This window comes from Struthio camelus, chromosome 11, assembly GCF_040807025.1.
Source record: "Struthio camelus isolate bStrCam1 chromosome 11, bStrCam1.hap1, whole genome shotgun sequence".
In the NCBI taxonomy this organism is placed as follows: Eukaryota; Metazoa; Chordata; class Aves; order Struthioniformes; family Struthionidae; genus Struthio; species Struthio camelus.
The window spans coordinates 13,167,165-13,187,325 of record NC_090952.1 but is presented as its reverse complement, the minus strand read 5'-3'; the positions used below and the strand labels follow the sequence as shown (position 1 = coordinate 13,187,325).

At 41.9% G+C, this 20,161-nt stretch overlaps 1 protein-coding gene across 1 annotated transcript in view; it reads left to right on the top strand.

Moving 5' to 3' along the window:
- Nucleotides 1-1,819: 1,819 nt before the first annotated feature.
- Nucleotides 1,820-20,161, top strand: part of VMA21 (vacuolar ATPase assembly factor VMA21) — a 39,122-nt gene continuing 20,780 nt past the window's right edge. The window contains exons 1-3 of the mRNA XM_068956761.1: nt 1,820-1,940; nt 3,555-3,664; nt 4,828-20,161. The exon at nt 4,828-20,161 is cut by the window's right edge and continues 20,780 nt beyond it. Of these exons, the coding sequence (XP_068812862.1) occupies nt 1,888-1,940; nt 3,555-3,664; nt 4,828-4,970 (306 nt within the window). The 5' untranslated portion in view covers nt 1,820-1,887 and the 3' untranslated portion in view covers nt 4,971-20,161. The remainder of the gene's footprint in view (nt 1,941-3,554; nt 3,665-4,827) is intronic.

The window sequence follows — 20,161 nt, the reverse complement described above, 5'->3', positions numbered from 1 at the left end:
TGCCACTTGCTGGGACAAACAGGAATCCCTTCACCAGTAGGCAGTACTGTCTGTGCGTGCATCGCTGGGAGCTGGGACAACGTCGCAGGGAAGGTATTGCTCTATACATTCCTGATTTCCTATATTCTTCAAGCATCCACTGGTGACCGTTGTTGAGGACAATGTATTAGGATAAATGGACCTTCAGTCTCAGTCAAATTAGCAGTTGTGTTGCAGCACAGTTTCTGTTTAAGGGCAAATTTATGTTAGCTCTATAATCCACAGATAAGACAGGTCTGCGGGCTGCCTGAAATTTCAGATTGCTTGAAGCATAAAAGCTGAAGCAGACCGACAAGACTTTTGGAGTTCCCGATCTTTTAAAATAACTGAAACAAAAATGTGAACAAAAAGCTGTTTTTTCACAGTCACAAAAATCTTGTAATAGGGTCTTGCGGTTCTCTTGAGTGCTCATGACAGAAAATCAGTTAAAGATGCAGGAAATTATTCTGCACAACTGTTACCAGTCTAGTGGATGAAAGAATCAGTGTAATGAGATACGAAGTGCTTCTGCATTGAAAAAGAATGAATTGAGCTGGTAAGCCTTGAGTGATTTGCTACCTTTTTACACTTGATAAACATCTTTATGGTAAGTTTATATGACATGAGACCATTCTACTTCTATGTTTCCTTGTTTTGTCATTCAACTACCTTATGTCATTGCTATTCAGCTACCTTATGTCATTGCTTCCCGTGCTGGATCTTAACAAACAAAAAGGAGTTGTCTTCTGAGCTACAGCCACTGCTGGAAAAAAAAAATGCTTTACTTCCAAAAAAATCCACCGTCTTGCCTAGATATAGAGGAGGAAGGACAGTGAAATGCCCAGCGCCTGCGAGCCGCCGGGAAGCACGAGGAAAGACGCTGGTGTGGCGGTAGCGACTCACGCGGTTAAGACGTGGCATGGCTGAGGGGTAAGAGAGCAACACGGTTTTACCAGGAGAGGGACAAACGCCCTACTGGCGTGGTATATGAAATTCAGTTAAGCGGCGAGCGTGGAAGCTGTCGTTTGGCAGCTTGCAGCCCTTTGCCAGCGCGGGTAACCGGCCCGGCCAGCGGTGTAGCGCTCTGGTCCGCTGCGGACAAGCGGGGGCAAGTCCGGCCTCGGGAGAGGGCGGCAGTAGCTTCGACAGGGGCGTGAACCGCCAGCCGGGTGCAAGCTGGCCCCGAAACGCTTGGCGCTCAGCCGGGCCGCGGGGCCGGGGGTCGGCTCAAGCCCCCACCCCCGTCTGTAAGATTCAAGCACCTATTTGTTAGTCTGGGCACCGTGTGATCTCTGATTTTGCCCCAAAATTCCATCTCAGCCTGGAAAAGGCTGTTTTGGTTAAAGCGATAGGTGTAAATTCGTGTTTCTCGGGCGGGGAGGGAGCAGCAACATGCTCTGGGAAAAATCTCCCGGGAGGTGCGGCGCCGGGCGAGCGCACCCCTGCCCCGGCGGCCCCCGGCGGCGGCCCCTCGGCCGTGCCCAGCGCCGCACTTTTTTCATTCGCACTGTTTGGCACCGGCGAGTTCATCGGCGCTGACGAGGTTTATTTTGCGCTGCAACCCTGCGGTGCTGTGGAAGCCCTTCGTAAAAACTGGGTGAGCTTTGCAGAATTTGGGTAAACTCAGCAAATTCAAGCTTGGCATGCAGCTTGGCCGTGCGCTGACGCCTCCGTTCCCGGCGCGGCGCGGCACAGGCGCCGCCGCTCCGCGCCCGCGGGGCCAGGCCGCGCCGCCGCCGCCGCCGTCACCACGGCGACCGCGGGGCGCCGCGGCGCACGCCGGGACCGCCCCGCCCCCCCCGCGGGGTCACGTGACGCGCGCGGGGTCAGTCAGCTGACCGGAAGCTGCGGGAGAGGGTGGGGGCGGCGATGGAGCGGTACGACAAGGCGGCGCTGAACGCGGTCCCCGCGCCCGACCTCAGGTGGGGGGACCGGGACCGGGACCGGGACCGGGACCGGGACCGGGACCGGGACCGAGGGGGACGGGGGCGCGGCCGGGGGCAGCGGGGAGGCGGCGCGGGCCCGCCCGCCCGCCCATCGCAGCCCGCGCTGAGGCCGCTCCGCGGTGGAAGGCCCCGCGGCGGGAGCCGGCTGCCTCCCGGGCCCGTGTGGGCGCGGGGGTTAAGTCGTGTCCCTGCCTGGAAAACACGTTATTCTTGTCCTACCCGTGCGGGTGGGAGCTGCCCAGCGCGCCTCGCCTCTGCTGGCGCAGCAGCGGGGGTAACGGTGGCCGGGGCCCCACCTTTCCCCCCGAAAAAGCTTGAAGCAAGTCATAGTAAATGAAAAAGTTGCGAACGTCTCTCTCAAGCTGCCTGCTATGCTACTTACATGCGTGAAAACTTAATGTGGCCTGATTAGCAAAAAGCGCTGTTGGCTTTAGTGTAAAAGCTATGTGCAGTTGCACATCAGTGTCGCTGAGTAATTCTCGGTGGGTGAGAATCGGTTTTTGGTTAAATTTCCACTTACTTTTCCAAAAAAGCATCAGGAATGAAATGTAATTTCAAGCAGTATGCTGTGGCACAAACATGTATGGATAAAACCTTCTGAGGCTGCTTATACAGAAGTACTGTGCAGGTGCCTGTGAGTTTTAAGAATTATGCACCTCTGACTCGGGTTGCTCTTGGTTGATATTTGCATTTCAAAGTCTTAAGGACACAGATCACTGACTGGTAACCTTTGAAGGTCAGAAGGGTATTGCTTGGCTTACGTGTTTACTTCAGCATAAAATAATGAAGGAAGCCAAGTGCAGTGAGTAGAACGTGGTAGAAGCATACAAATGCAAGCTACGTGTGGTGTTGTGTAGAAATAAAATCTGTTCTAGTGAATGAAGTCCAGGGAGTACCTTACCAAGTGCGTAATCCTTCAGTGTGCCTGTCTTGTTCAGCATCTTCTAGCTTTGCACCTACAAAGGGGAAAAAAACCTACTAATGTTTTGATATATTGGCCCAGTGTTCTAACAATTGCTGCAGTTATTCCAACTTTCTCTGTGGAAACTGAAAAATTGTTTTAAATAGAGAAATAATACGCAACAAAAAGGAACTATATATTCAGCAGTTAAACTGTTAAATTGTTCTGAGTACTTCTCTCTGTCCTAGTCTGTGGTATTTGTCTTTTTCCAACGCTTGTAGTTCTTTTTCCAGAAAGAAAAATAGGGAACTTGGAAAGATTTTATGCAGAACACTGTCATTCACACGTCTCTAATATTAGATTTGTAATGAGTATGTAATAACATACTGATAAAGATTAATATAAAACCTCTGCTTTTAATCCTAACAAAGTAATAATGGAGAGAAAAATCTAAATACTGTTGTTATTCTTGTCAGGGAACTTTAACTAGCAGAATTGTTGTATCATTTTGAATATTGTCATTTTAAGTTTCAGCTAGGAAACACATACTTGAAGTCTTCATTGCTTCCAAGTGACCCGATTCTTAAAGTGGATTGGCTTATTTCTCCTGTTCAGGACAAGTTAACGTCCTGTGTCAGGGATAAATGTTGTGACTTCTTTCTATGTATAACTTTTCTTGTTTATTTCAGAAATGAGGGTTCATTAACATCAACTTTAAGAACACTTCTATTCTTCACAGCTTTAATGATCACATTACCTATTGGGCTGTATTTTTCATCAAAGGCTTATATATTTGAAGGTAATTCTGTTTTTGCTGATTAGCCATACTATTCCAAAAAAAAGGAGGAAAAACAGCCTCTAATAGTGTCTGTTTCGTGTTTGTTCCTGTTTTGAATATCTATTTCCTCTTGTAGGCTAAAGGCACTATAATGTGTAATTGGAACTGGACAGTGATAGAAATGGTCAATACCTCTTTCCCTGCATTGTGGTCTGCAATTTAATATTCACTGTTGTTTGTTATAGGATGATTTGTACTGTATACAGAAGCAGCATTCTTGTTACCTGTAGAGTACGCAACACTTCCCTTCATCAGATCTTTGTTAGAATCATCAGGGTGTGTTTCTTGCAGGCATTCAAGATGGAACAACTTTATATATCCAGTTCATTTTTTGCTTTTTAAAACAGACCTGCATTTATAAGCACAAAGCATTAAGCTGTAAGCCTCATTGCAGGTACAGAGTGTGGCTGCTTGTAGAGCTTTCCTCTAAAACAAGAGGGGAAAAAACAAGAGTGCTTTTAGCTGCTTGTATGGAGTGGTTCTGTTAAACTGCTAACAACCAAGCATGCAAGATTTAGCCTTGATTCTGCAAGGCTATAATAACTTCCTAATACAACAGAAAAAAGCATCTCTTTCAGGAGGAGGGAGGAGAGAGGGAGAAAGCAAACAGCTGCCCCTTAAGAGCCGTTCATGAGTCTATAACTAAGTTCAAAGGTCTTTCAAGATGATTCTGCACTGGTGTGTTCTGCTATGTGTAGTTCTGAAGGTTGATGCTGAAAACTTGCTCAGTAACTTTCAAGATACTTCTTGGTGCTTTGGCTCTTTTACCTGAGGCATAGCATAGTTTGGCAAGCTAAGCCTTAGCTTTGCTTTGTCAGTTAATGGCAAGAACTGCCAGCAATGATAGGACTGTTTGTTGTTTTGGGGGTGGGAGGGTGGGGGAGTTTTTTTGAATGAATGAAGACAAGTGATATTTTAAAATGCTTCTGGTATCTGAAGTCTTAATATCTTTATTCCAGAAATAGTTACAAGGTGTGTAATTGCCATGGTGAATTCTTTCCTATGAATCTTTCTCAGTTCAGTCTTTTGATACAAGATTAGCTATAACTTTGGTCTGAAACATTTTTGATTTGATATTTTGGAGTTCCTAATAACATTCTTTACTCTTTGTTTTATTTCCTCAGGTACCTTAGGAATGTCCAACAGAGACAGCTATTTTTATGCTGCCATAGTCGCTGTAGTTACTGTTCATGTGGTACTTGCTCTGTTTGTGTATGTGGCATGGAATGAAGGTACTCGACAGTGGCGGGAAGGCAAACAGGACTAAAATGGAAATCATCATCCTCTGATACCTACAGACTGTAAATAGAATTTTTGTGACTTGAGTTAAAAGCATTCTTCAGTGTATAGTATACATGTGTGCAAAGATGAGGCTAATGCCTCAACTGTGTTTGGTTAGAACAAGACTTATGCTCATCTTAGATGTGTGCCAGTATTTTCTCTAATGCTGGTGAAAGTTGTACATTAGTCAGCCTCTGCTGGGTGGAGCTGAGGAGGTCTTTACCCGAAGTAGAATGAAATAATTGCGTATTTTAGAGGGGAAGAAAAAAATCATGCAGCTATTTTTGTCATTCTTAGTATTTTTCTGGTCTTCTATGGAAACAGTATTGACATGATGCAAAAATTATGTTTTTCAGTAACTAAATTACTAGTTACAAAAGCTACATAACTTCCTATCCAACTCAAATGAAAAAGGTGTGATTTCTCTTTACTCTGGATAGCTTCCCCATTTTCAGAACATACAGTCCAACTGAGCATTGTTTTGTGCTAATCGATCATGCTAATACATATAGAGTCTCATTTTGTTTTTGGTGTTGGAAGTGGAATAAAGGCAATGGCTAAACAGGCAGCTCTTTACAGTGGTATGTTGAGCAGAGGCTTTTTAAATGCAGAAATCAAAAAATGCCAAAACAAGTAGAGGAAGTCTTCAGAAAAACTCGCTAAGGAACAGCTACTGAAGTTTGTTAAAACGTCATTATTTTTCCATCAAAACTAAAAAAAAAAAAATTTTTTTCTGTGACTTCTGTGATTCATTTGCAGGAAAAGTCTACAGTTGCAGAGAATCATGTAAGAAGAAAAGGTTGTTTAAATAGTAATGTATGGTAGATGTGTTTACTGACCCTCTAGTGCATTTCTAGTTGTATGCTTGTTGTTTGAATCAAAAACACTAGAAGAGTTTTGTCTCCTAGGAGATGGAATTAGTCCTCTTAAAAAAAATGTGTTTCCAGGCTTAAAAGTCGTTGCAAAAATAGAACTGGTTAAAAACTCAGGTGGTGTCTCTTTAATGTGAAATGTCAACTTTTTCTCATTTTCAAATGTAATTTTTGAGTATGGCATAAAATGCAACCTTTAATTTCCTTTTCCAATGTTTGGGATGGGTTGCCATGTTACTGTCTTGCTCCTCTCTGCTCTTCTACAGTTAATCTTGATGATGCAAAGGAAATGGTATAGCATATTTTTTCTAGTGAATATTTTAAATTATGGTTGCCCCTGAACTTCTATGCAAGTTCTTACTTTTATGTAAGTGCATTGCGTGTGGTGACGTTCTAGACAAAGTAGCAGCTATAAGCCACCCTAATAGGCTGTGGAGGAATGAGTGAGGTCTGAGAGAGAAGAGAAGCTGTAGCCATCTGCAAATGTCCTTCATGAAGCAGAACACAAGAGTGATCACGTTATGGAAAACTTGCTTCTTTTCATAAATGTTAAATTGCATACTATGGAATGATACAACATGTTGATCACTTCTTTCTTTTTTTTTTTTTTTTTTTTTTCCCCTTTCCTTCCCTGTTGGCTGTGTGTGGGGACTTTCTGTAGTAAACCCATGGTGAGATTTTTATCTCCCAGGATAGTAACCTGAAATTCATTTTACTGTTGTGCTGCTGTTAGCAAGCTGTAGAGAAATTCCCCCCGCCCACCGCAAGGTTCTGGCAATGCATAGTATTTCCCTAATGCTGATGATTGCTTTTAAGCTACTGTGCTTTAAGTCTTTCTGTTCCTTTGAGTTTTCCAGGTTGTTATACTAGTTAACCATTTTCTAGAAGGTTTTTTGTTTAATATAGGACTTGGAATGTTTTTGGTACTTACTGCGATTTGTCCTTTGTAAAACTTAACCATAAATATGACAAAAATCAGCTAACTGTGCACAGTCGCTACAGGAATGTGTCGCCAAGACTCATTCCCCTCACTTCCACCCCATCCTAGGTGCACAAACATCCACAGGGTGTGCTAGAATGCAGCTGAAGCATTAGCAGTGAAGCTTATTGCTGCTTTGTAGCGTTGCACTGATACAAATCAGTCTTTAATTTTTCTTTCTGAAACATTAACTTTTCTCAGCCAGAAGTCCAGTGTGAGGTTGCTGCTGGCACACTGGAGAATGGTCTTGTAGTAACTTGAAATTCAAATTTAGTTTGTACAATGCCATATTGAGATTTCTCTGTTCTCTGGTATATGAGCTGTATATTGTACAATAAATGCTGCCTTTTAATACAGGATTACCCTGCAATACACGTTCCACTGCTGAGAATCAGTAAACAAATACTTCTGCTGAACAATTTTTGAATTATGTCTTTAATATTGCTCGTGTGGCACAGCTTATAGCAAATAGACCAGCCTTAACATTGTTTTCTAGCATTTTTACTCCATTTATAATGGAGTATAAATGGGAAAACTACTATTGTGCTTCATTAGCTGGGTATTGTGCTATATCTGTGTTATTTTTTCACATACCAGAGTGCCTAGACACTAAAATTGCATTTCCTAGGAATGATGAAGAAATAATTCTCATTATAATTGTTTAGTTACAAACATCTGAAATGTTTGATCACTATAACGCATCAGCAGTTAGGAGTAACAAGAGCCGAGTTTTAATCAATCCATAGGAAGATCTTTTCTTTCCAGGTAGTGCTTTGGTCCCCAGTATTCTCCCTGAGAAAATAAGGTGACTCATGAGTCTCTGGGCAGCAGTGAGGGTGTATGTTGCCAATTCTTGGAAGCTGAAACAATCACTCAGGTAAGTGATGCAATTAAAACAGTCAGGCAGTGGAATTGCACCATTACTAGAGAGCTCAAAGAACAGAAACTGCAGCCATATGTTGTAGAGTGTACATGGAATTAGATACTCTACTGGGATTCCTGTTGTGCCTTATCAATACTAAAATTAGTTATACTTCTACAGCTGTATTGCAGTCTCTTTAGGTTGAGTGTTTATTTTCATGTATCTGATATCCCTGTTAATGTCAAAGCTAATTCTCAGTCACTATTTTTTTGTTGTGTAATGATCACTGTGATTCTTTTAGCGTTTTTATAACACTGTATAGAGTTGTGGAATGATCAGTGTTCTGGTTACTTTGTTTTTTGTATAAAGTGGAAATGTAAACTTTATAATGATGTACTTTAAAGTGATACTGTAAGATTGTGTTCATTTTGTTACTATGAATGGAGTTGGGACAATTGTTATTAACAAGAAAAGTGTTGGGACAATTGTTATTAACAAGAAAAGTGTCGGGAAGACTTTGTCTGCGCAAGCTGTTCAATCCTTGAAAATCATCTGTCATTTAGAGAGAGACCATCATCTGTTTGTATAGACTGACAATTTTGCAGTTTAGCTAGAGCAAAGTATTGTACCTAGCACTGAGTGAATATTTTGAGACTGAGATTGTAGCAGGGAAATCTCTGGAATGTTTCCCAAAATTATAAATAGTAAAGGCAATTGTGGGCATTAAGAACTAGAAAATCAGTAACTTTTGAAAATTACTTTAACTTTATTCTGTACTACTTAGGATCTCTCTATCTGGCTTTTAAAGGCCTGCAAAAGAACTGTAGTGGGTATCCAGCCTGTGAAAGTGTGCAGGAGAGCAGCTTTGGTTTGTGGTTAAGGATGCCTGATTCAGTTCATCTGTTAATTGCTAACACTGAGTAGGAAGTCTCCAGAGAAAATAGTGGTGTTGACAATCATGTATTGTTAACTGGAATTGTATGTCAGATCTAACACTGGTTGATGTATGCAAACTTATGCAAACTTTAAATAATCTTTAAAACATATTTAAAATACTACCCACCTTTTATTGCTAGGTAAGAGAGGACCTAAGAATAACTATCATTTTTTATATATATATATATATATATGTATATGTATGTGTATATATATATATTTTTAGAAAACTGAACTCCTGTGTAGTCTTCACAATGCTGATTGATGCTGTGAAATTGGTATAGAGGGTGTGTGGGTGTTTTTGTTTGTTTGTTTGTTTTTTGTCATGCTGCACTAGCTAAATGACAAACTAGATGGCAGGCTTTTCTGTCAAATCCCTTTGATGGTAGAGGGAAAGTTGATGCAGTGCTGGCTGAAAAATGATGTTCTCCTGTAGTGCAGTGGTGGACAGTAACATGTTCAAGGTTATTGCACTTTTGACAGCTTTTGAACACCTGCCCAGTTATTCTGGCTAGATAAGCTATGCTTAGGTGTCTAATGGCCCACACAATTGGACAGGGTGCTGTGAGCCTTCAGGCGGGGGATCGGGATTGTGGCTAATACCTCAGTGAGTAAGAGATGGGAAAGGAGAGGGCCTTTAAAGAAGACTAAGCTACACATTGTTACAAATAATGTAATATGAGTATGCTTGAAATTTAGGTAGGCTGCAGCTCGTGGGAAGGGAGGGGAAGAAGGTTTTACGAAAGCAAAGGAATGCCTTGCGGGGAGATAGGGTAGGGTGAGAACGGGAATGCGCTGGCACAGCTTGGTGTTTGATGACTTAGGCACCATATGTTTCCGCTCAGAAGTGTTTATCCCGCTGTTCTCTCGGGGATTATGCAAAGTCATTGATCTGAAATATTAAATGTAAATCATACAGGATAGCAAGCCAGTTCCATTTTTAACTTTTGATTAAAGTTGTTCATAGGTAGACAGCTTTGCATCTCCTTTTGTGGATGATCTGGGGCACGTTTGTTCTGCTTTCAGATGTACAAACAGGCGTTGTTACTAGCGCTGGTGAGTCATCTTTTAGAGCAGGGTCAAGTCCTTGGAGTGTAAATATTTTTTTAAAATATCAAAGAGCAACTGCCACTCTAAGGTCTTATTAGCTCCAATCAACCGTTGCTTTAAGTGAGATGCACAAGCTTCTTGTTTGAAGTTCACACAAAACAGTGCTTTCTGTTTGACTGCTTGCAGGGAGAGGCTCTCTTGTGCTTGAATGGGGCTTGCAACAAGGAAATACTGTGTAGTTTGGGACCTCACAGTCATTCTCATATCTGAAGATACATGCTAATATGCTGCGAGTTTCTGTGATGAAGGGATGCAGTTTGACTTCCTTTGCTAGAAGGACTGAATCACAGTGCTGTGTAACAAAGCTGAGGCAGGCTTTAAGACAGAAATAAACTCCTGAGACTTTCATTTTATATTCAAATGGCATTTAAGATAAGAGTTTGGCAGAAGTGAGATTTTAATAGAAAGCAGCCTTTATGTAGATAGATGCAAAGGTTTTTGGAAGGCAGGGTGTCTGACTGGGAAGCTTTGTGGTAAAGGAAGACAGGGGAGAAAAGCCTGGAAAGCCATGTAGTTAACTTGTTAGCCCCCCTGCTTTCTGGCTGGGGCTATGCCTCAGCCCTATCTGGATCCTGCTGCAAGCGCTGAGCGTTGCAGCTGCAGCTCTGGTGGCTTGGCTGTTGGGTACAGCGCTCCTTCAGTGGCTGCCTTGGCATGATCTCTTCTAGGCGTGAAATTTCATCTCTTAGCAAGAACCCGAATCTGGGTTTTCGGCAACATTATGTATGAGAATTTTCTCACTGAGCCCATAAAGTTGAATGCCTGGGGCTGACTTTTAATGCTGTTTTGCCCTTGTGTTGCTGCAACCTTCTTTGGCCTGCAGGCTGTTAGCTGGTTCGTTCTTGTCTGCGGTGAATCCACGTGGCTGTCCTGTATTTCTAGGAGTGATCAGGTGCTTGGTTTCAAATGTGCTTTTACGATAGCACAAACTAATCATAGACCTGGAGAACAGCTTTTGATGCTTCTGGCTGGCATATGATGCAGTTTGGTTTAATTTTAATGTAAATGATCCAAGGCAAGGTTGTTATTAATTAAAACTGTTTTCAATTGAAGGATGATTTATGAGTGAGAGTTACAGCAGTCAAAGTTGAGCAAAAATTGCTGTGGGTGTGGGCCCATGCTACATGCACCACTGAGGAGCTATTGAATAACTTTGCTGTTTTCCATCCTCAAGATGGAGAGTTTCTCTAAAGTTGTGTGACCTATCCTTATTAATATGGCTTTCCTGATGCTGGAGATAGACTGGAAGTACCACAGTGTAGCTCTGTATCTGGAATGGTTCAGACAGCTCAGTTGAAGGGAACCAATCTTTGATGTGTAGGTAGTCTGGTGGAGGGAGGGAGGGAGTGGAAAGACCCACTTTCTTCTCAAACCTTTTGCCAGTCTGAGCCCTTTCCTAGAACAACTGCTGTAGTAATTGACTTAATTTGAAGCATCATGATAGAGCAGTTTTCTTTACAAGGTTGTGTTACTTCTTCAATGTGTTTTTTTTTTTCTCCCAGTATAAAGTACTCCTTTAGGGGGGGAAAAAGAAAAGGTGACTGTGAAGACTTGGATGTTTGAACTGTTTTGGTGGTTGTGTGTGTTAGGAACAACTGTATTTGAATGTGGAGTGGCTGTAGCTCATAGTCTGCAGAATCGGCCCACTGTCCCTGAGACTTCCTTTGTGGGTATCATATTAACTGTGCTAACTTGTGTGTTTAATAGCAGAGTTCTATGCTTGCCTTAATGTTTAATGGCTCCAGGAGGATTATTAGAAATATTCTTGCATAGCTGCTGTTGGATAGGTCTCAGTTTTACTTAGTAAAAACTGGAACCTTTCTTGGTTTTTATATTTGAAATGAAATTATAATAGTGCCACTTTCAGAATAAATATTGACAATTTACATGTTAAGCCAGCTTATTTATACCTAACCAGCATTTATTTCTGGCCTTATATGTTTGCAAGCAGCAGCAAATTCCTCACTTTTTTTTAGCACTTCTCCCTCTTCACCTGTTCTAGCAATTTGTGAATTGATTTTGAATGCAAGCAAATATTTTGTCATCTATTGTGATCCCTAGTTGAGATTGCATTGAACTTTGTAGGGAGAGCTGAGGTTTATATACCACTTGGTGGGGATGGTGCTTTGCTGCCCGTGTGTTTTCAAAATTGTTATCGCTATCAGCTCTGAAATTTGAGGCGTAAAAAAGGTAACGCTGTAAAATTTTCAGTGTAACGAAAGTTTAGTCAGCCACCTTTGTCATGGGCCTTGGGAGGGGTAATTAACAGCTCTGAGATAACATTGTTGCTGTGTTGTCATGCTTATTGGATGCAAAACAGTTCAACACTGCTTTCAAATGTAGCTTTATTTTAGCATATTATAAAATTTAACATTTAAATCAGCTGAGTAGAATCATCAGTGTGATCCAGTCTGTCTTCACTTCTCCATCTCTTAAAGAAAACTACTCTGAGCCTTTTGGTGAGGAAATCTTAGACAGCACCTGGGGAATGTGTGATGCAGCTCATCCGAGAAGCCTTCCCATGCCAAAAAGCTGTGTTTGCATTAAATCAAGCTTATGCAAGAGATTAACTTGGAAGCAGAGCTGAGTGGCTTGTGAACTTCCTACCTCAGGTCAGCTGTGCTCTAAGTGCATGGCCTGAATTGCAGTTTGATAGGATAAACAAGTTCTATGTATGCTTTTTATGGCCGACTTTCAAAAGGTAAGCAGGTAATTCTGTACAGTGCCAGAACTAATTTGCTACAGTTTTATTCAATTCAAGACAGAGCAATGCAATAATTTGACTAATTGTAAGACAGGTTCAGTTATCATATCTTAAATGCATACAATATGTTAACTGATTGACCACTGAGGTAGACACAGCAACTTATTTTGTGTTTGTCTTGTCTCTTTGAATTCTGCCGAGGTAGTTTTCTTTCAGTTTAAAACCCAGCAGTTTGCTCTACCTCAAAGATTACTGTGCAAGTTGAGGGACCAGTAAGAGGAATTGGCATATCTGTGGAAGCCAGTGTGCTCCAGTCTGCTGTGACAAACTGCTGAGGCTTTGCATCATTAGTGAAGTTCCCTTGTCTGTGATCTTGACTTTTGCAGAGTTAACAAAGTTGATCCCAGGTCCGATGACAATCCAAAATACAGAAAACAATGTATTGGTGATATCTGTACCAAGAATACTGTGGTGTGGATGGATAATAAGAGCTATACATCCATTATAGGGAATCAGATGACTCTTCCTTTTCTCATGTGCATTCCTAGCACTGGAAAAGCAGTAGTATAAAGCCATCATTTATTCTAAGTCTTTTGAAAAACACAAACTATTCTTAATACTTCCTCAAGAAGAAAGTTCTAGTTAAACTAGGTTTTTGAGACTTAGTACAATGTAAGCTGCTTTTTTTTTTTTTTTTTTTTTTATCCAAAAGAATTGCTTTTGGAACCTGGTGTGGGTGTTGATGGATTTTTCCTCCTCAGAATACCCTGTTTATTACTTTTCTGCAAAAAGAAAATTAACATCATGAAATACTACTTGTATGGCAGTATCCACAAGGTTCATTGCATTACAACAGAACATTTAACCTTCCCAGAGACTGCACCACTAAGTTTTCAGTTATAGCTGGAAGTCACAGTTGTAAGGGCAAGTGGTGCTTGCCCTTAAGTGCTGCTATTGATTGCAGTAATATCCAAAGACTCTAGTAGGATCCCTCTGCACTAGGTCTTTACAAATGCACAGAGTTGATTACCACCCCAAAGAGGCCGTTGTATAACTAGACAGTTTAGGCTAAAGGGATATTGAGAACAAACAAACACTTGAGACAAACAGAAAGTGCGTCTCCAGTGGAAGGAGAGAGGTGTTTAGGATAGTGTGGTTAGTAGACAGTAAATTCCTGGGGGCACTGGGGCTTCAAATCAGTGGATGTATGGGATGTCATCTAATTTTGTGTGACTTTACATGTTCTTTAAAGTCTGCGCAGCTCACACAGTAATGCATGCTTTCCTTCTCTGCCAGTTGTTCTGAGTGTTCTGAGTGTGAACTAGCCTGTTTGGCTAGTTCTTTTTTGTCGTTCAGCTGGCTGTAGACATCTCTGGGTTTCTTTCAAGCTTACCTTTTCTCCTCTGATATTTTCCTCCTAGTTCCTTTTAACATCTTCAAAAAATATATATGATGGTTGAAATTTGCTTGCCACCAGAGGATGATACTGTACTTTGTGTGATTCCATTATTTTTTCAATAGCATTAACCTTATGCTTTTGTCCTGCTTCACACTTCAAAGCCACCATTCCTTCATTTGCCCACAAAGTTGAGTTGAGCATGAGTTCTGTGGTCAAGGTCCAGAATACATACATGGTGGTACCTGGGGAAAGTGTTAGCATGAGACTGATGGAAAAATAAGGAAGGGAATAAATGGTAATGAAACTAAACTTATATATGTACACCCTTATTTTTCAGGTATGCCTTTGGGTATGTACGTGTCTTAGTCTTAGCTCTAAGTTAAGCAGTTTAGTCAGGCTTGAAGGTATTTCCTCAAGTTATAGTCTGCACTTGTCTTCCTCTTCCTCTTCTCCCAAAACATCATTTTGAAATTTTTCTGTATTTAAAGAATATTCTTTCATAATCCAAATGCTACATTTCACCTTCATTTTCTATCTAGAACAACTGGTGGATCTTTTTATTATTAAAGTGCTTTTATCTGCAATACACAATGGAAGCAAATGAATTGATTTTTTTTTGAGACAAGCTTGCTTTTTATCCTACAGAAGTGATGACTCATGAGATTCAGCCAAGCTTCATCCGTATTCCTCCTCCAGCTAATAAGTTAAATGTGAGTTTTGTGTTTATATTAAAAGGCAGCCTGTGCTTACCTCACCAGGGAGCTTGTTTGGACATTGAGTTCACAAGAGAAAAATTCCTTGCCGCTGTAGAACTGCATCTCTGGGCGTTGAGGATTTTTGTAAAGTGAGGAAAATGACATCAGGCTTAACTCCTTGCTCACATTTAGTGATCCTTGCCTGGTATGTTTGTAACTCATCATGGTGATACCAGACGGTTTGTTGACTGATGCATAAATAAATAGCAGAAGACAGTTTTGTAACATTTTGTCCTTGGGCATGTTAATCCTGCAGCTGATAGAGCGTACCAGGATGTACAAGATACTATATTGATGTAGGTTAAAAACACCCTTCAGTATGCTGACTGAAACAGTCCTGCAAATGTTTGTGCTGCTGTTAATAAGAGGGGAGCACGGCAGATAGAGATGAGTAGAGGTTACAGGACTTGAAGACAGTGTTGCTACTGAAGCTCCCATGCCATGAAAATGCACCCGTAGTTGGAGCTGACTCCCACGTTACTGCAGCCAAGCATGTTTACAGCTAAACTGAGTATGGCCATACTGCTCTGCGGTGTGGCTGTACCCTAAGTTACAAGTGAGAGGAAAGGGGAGAGCTAGATCAGTGCAAGTCACTGTATAAAAGGTATCTGAGTCTCCTGTCAACTTACGGGGTTTGCACTGGGCTTTCTTGTTACTGAGCAAAGGTCTTTTGAGTGTCCCCTGTGGCAAATCTTAGTCTAGAGCCTCCCATGTTTGGGTTTCTAGCCACAGAAGGCCATTCTTCTTATTCTTGTTGTGGGAGAAAAGATTCACTTTGGTAGAACTTGGTTCTTTCTTGCTGTATAGTAGGAAATAGTATTGTGGAGATTAGCCCATGGCATGTATCTTGGCTTTACAGGTGGTCACTGATCTGACAGCTCAAGTGAGGAAGGAAGGCAAGGCAGAAAACCCATCAGGATCCATATTTCTCTCGCATTGCTGTTACCTGGGAGATGGAGATACTCCATCTCTGTGGACAGAGATCAGTCTCTGTCAGGATGTCTCTCTGTACTTGATCTGTATCTAAGCTGTTATTTTGGCTTAGGATAGATGTTTTTCTACATTTCTTTTAAATACAAAAATATACTTTGTCAAGGACAAGATGAACAGTAGGTGGTGACTACATTGGGCCTTCTAAGGGTATCTGCTTCCAATTATAGCCAGTAAATGCCTTCAAACTACAGATTGGTTTTGCTGCAGTCTCAGCTTTTCTGTGGAGAAACTGGAGTGGGAAGTGTGTTTATCCTGTTGCTGTTTCAGCAAGGATAGCATGACCCCACTTAAGACTGTGAAAGCATCAGCCACGCTGGCTCCACCTGCAGCCCATTTGAGAATGAGCTCAGTTCAGGATTTCAACAAGATTTACCTACTTTAGTGCCTCTGTGTACATACATAGTTGTAACGTTATTTTAACATCATCTTTTTGTCTCTTGTGATCAACTTTGAGGCTGCCCACGGGCTTGATGCTGTGCACTGAGTGTGCGGGAGGGCTTGAGAAGCCAAGCTTGACTCCTGTAGGCAAAGGAGGACTCTGAACTTGTGTCATTTTTATAGCCTTAAGGGAGTTGCCTGAAAGAATGGAAAAGATGAGGTCTCTTTAAATGCAGAATTTCAGGATCTCTGCTGATCAGCCCTTCGCTAGGATATGGGTCCCTTTGTGTGAATTAAAATTCCCTTGACTGTGCAGAAAGGACTTCTTTATAGCCTCAGTACCAGTCTTCCCCTCTTAGCCTAAGGCACTCTAGCTGGTAATGCAGTATGGCATGCAGGGTGGTATAAGGAGAGCCCAAGAACAACAGCAGACCTGAAGGAAAACACAGAATACTGTGTAGGTTATTTAACGGAAAGAAATAGGAATAGACTTTCCCAGTGCTGGTTTATGCAGCTTTTTCTCTGTTAATAACAAACTTGGTATGGGTAGAAGAGAAAAGATGTGGGACAGATTTGGGTTGCTCTCACCCTGAGAACAATATTGTTACAGCCTAGATAGGACTATTCCCTTTAAACTCTTTGTGGCTGCTGTGCATCACTTGCCTCCCTCTATAGTAGCTTGTCATCTCCAGTAGCTCTGACACCTGCTTTCAGTCACAGGAACCAAGCCAGGGCACCTGTAGCTGCCTCTAGGCCATGTTTTAGGTGTAGCGCCAGGGGCCAGCACGCTGCTCTCAGAGATGGAGGGTCGGAAACCTATGAGTTGATATGCAACTTCTTGACTGTATGAAAGAGTTAAATCATCTCTTTGATACCTGGTGGCATGAGCCATGTGGAGGGGTTCTTCTCTGTTCTGTTGCATTGCCTAGTTTAATTTATTAATGTATTAATTCATTAGATCACCAGAGCTAGGAAAAACTCACTTGTATTTCTAAGGTTTTTTTTCCCCTCTTTTCTGCTTCTGGGAGTTCTAGCAATTAATGAAACCTATAATCATTAGCAAGTCCTTTTCCAGTGCTTTACGCTGTCAAAGTGTTTTGCCAACACTAGTTATGTTAATGTGAACTGGAGGTCTCTTTGTATGAAAGCACAAATAAAACTTCTGCCGTGGACCCTTTCTTACCTGGAGGAAGTAGAAAATATACTGTGCCCTCCCCGTGTCCACACAAAACTCCCTTTTGAGTGCAGTAAAGGGAGCAATCTCTTCATTTAGAGGGCTCCTAATGTTAGTTAAATGAAAAATTCCTGATAGGGGCGCGCAGGATTTGGAGACTTTCTCAGTCTCTCAGCCCACCTCGATGCGGGGTGGTTCTGGCAGAACAGGCAGAGAAGCCAGATCCTAGATCCTATATGTGAATCTAACTTGCTCTCCCCACAAAATCTGTTTATAAGCAGCTCACGCAACCGCGAACAGTACTGGGGCAGTACTGAGGCTGCTCTCATTCAGGATTAGGGAGAGTTTGAGGAACCAGTTGCATTACAAATTGATTACTCTGGAGAACGGGCCTTGCAGATGGATGTTGGGGTTGTCCATTTAACCTCACGCTCCTGGGCAAACAGGTATTTGACTTCTGTTAAATAACTGAGCAAGATGCTGGCTATATACATTTGTAAACTTTTGATCCTTCTATGATATAAGTATTGTGTAAGCTGGAACAGAGCTTAACTCCTGAATTGGTCTCGCTTACATGTTTGATCGTTCTTTGATCTACTGTAGGTAGTGTGTGAGGGCAAAGCAGTGATGTGGATATGAATTCTCGATCTGGGACAAGTGTTTTGTCCTTTCTTTCCTGCTTAATTATTCATCAGTTTCACAAGAGCAAGCCCTGTTTTTCCAAGGACTCCTTTTTCAGTGAAATCTGGAGAGGTAAAGCAAGAGAAGCAGCTTTGCAAAAAGAAATCCATGCTCTGAACGTGTGCCTGCCCCCCCCCACCCCCACCTCTGCTATTCAATCACTGCACCCTGTCCTGTGTTGCTAATGCTATTTTGCAGATATCGGGATGACTGGTATGTAACTAAGTGAAGAAGGTTGAAATTGATTTTCCAGGAACATTAAAAACTCTGCACATAGCTCTCTCCTCCCTGCACCATTCCCTGGGTTGGGAAAGACTGGCTGTAATTACAGAGGCTGTCGCATAGACTTGTCTGTTCTCTCCTTTGGCCAGAGCTACAGGCATTTTTCTGCATGAGTCCAGCTGTGGCCGGGCTGTCTGCAGACTCCTGTTAAAAAGTCTTTGTGGAGATTTTGCAGCACCTTTGTTTTCCTGGAACTCTCCACAGAAAATGTATTGCTGTCAATGTAGTTCTTGACAGAAGAATCTGTGGAGGTGTGACTGCTTTATTGGTCATACAGGGCAAAGGTTTCAGCTTTACATCCCACAGAATGCTATGCAGAGTACACAAAATGCATTGTATCCCTCTGACTTACGAAATACTATCTGTAAGAATAAAAGGTGAAAGCAGCCCTAGACTCTTAGCTTTGTGTCCTCCAACAGAGGAAAACGCTTCAGGTAGGGCAGCATATGGAAGAGGAGATTCCACTATGGCAGAAACTTGAATGTGGACTATATGTTGAGGTTCAAGAACTGCATGCTCTGGTGGGAATTCATGCTCCTGGCTTCCTACTTCAGTTAGGATTTTGGTTAGAAGTAGGGCAAACCAAGCCAAAAGCTTAGGTGAGACTCCTGTACTGAAAAATGTTAGGTAGCTGAGGAATGTCTTTATATACAGGTGGTATGTATTTTTTTTTCTCATCTTCTCTGAAGACAACTGCAAGTGAAAAAACACTTTATGATTGTTTTAGGGCCAGCGGGCCAAGAGAAGTCTTAACCTTCTCCCATTCCTGAGACATAGAGACATCAAGGCTTTCAGCTGTTTTCAGTTAGCATGGCCACTTCAGCATTCCCAATACAGAAGACAATTTCTGTGATTTCCAAACCTCCGCCATTCAAAAAGTAAATTTTAAAGTATACTTTTATGAAGATAGCATCTGTGTGTATAAAAATGTCTCATTTTGTGGAAAAGTGCCTTGCACAGTCCATATCTTCCAGTTTGATGGTGTTCGATATAGGATGTTACTAGTTGCCTCGTTCATTTGTAAATGCGTGCTTGTTAAGAGTTTTTTGGTTTTTTGTTTTTACTTTTTTTACAAAATGCAGGAGCTGTTTAAACACTTGTAAGAGATGAGCATATTTTATTATGAGCTGAATGAAAATCCTTGTAACTTGTTACAACCTCAAAATATAAATGGATTAGAATGTAGTCTGATGAGAAGCATGAAAGTGATTACTAAACTGCAGAAATAAATGTACTAAAACTCTAAATAGTATTATAATCTTCTAAGGGGAAATTGCGCTCTCATTCATTTATAATGGTATTGTGGTTGGCTTTGTTTTAGTCCAACTTTGAGTCAGTGCCTCCATGAAAATCTCATGACTTGCCTTCTAAAATGACATCAAAGACGAAGGGAGAAAAACAGACTTGACAAAACCAGGTCACTACATCAGCAAGAGCAGAGTAGGCTGAGCAGCTCTGCTTCCTAAATCAAAACTTCACTTCAGGAGCATTGCTGTACTCCTATTAACGTGTCACTAGTGCTGTTCTCGGCAGTGAGGGACAAAAAATGTCACAGTAGCAAGTGAAGGGCTGAAGTCCTTGGCTAAAGTCTGGTGCCTCCCCTTCCATAAACGCTACTATCCTGCAATGAAGGTATGGAGATGCATGAGGCAACCGTTGTGGTAGTGTCCTGGTCCCAGCTAGGCTTTGTAGCTAGACCCCACCGAAGTTAGCGATGAGGAGGAGTAGCCAGTCCTTCGTGCCTAATCAATACTGGTGGAGGAACTAAAAAGTTCTGCTAGCTCCATGCTTCCAAAAAAGGCAAGGATCCTTCAGTAGTCCTGACTAGGAGCTTCTAGGGAAAGGGGAGACTAAGGGTCTTCTAAAGCATAAACAAACCTGATTTCTGTGAATCATGAGAAAATTTACTGGCCTGGTGGCCATCTCAGGCTTCCTTCAGAGGGGAGGGAACTGTCAAGAAAGCATTGTGTTCCTGTTCTCCCAGGCTTCCACCTTGTGTATCCCTTAGCTGTCCAGCCAGGAACACAGAGAGGGATTTGGATTTTTTGATTT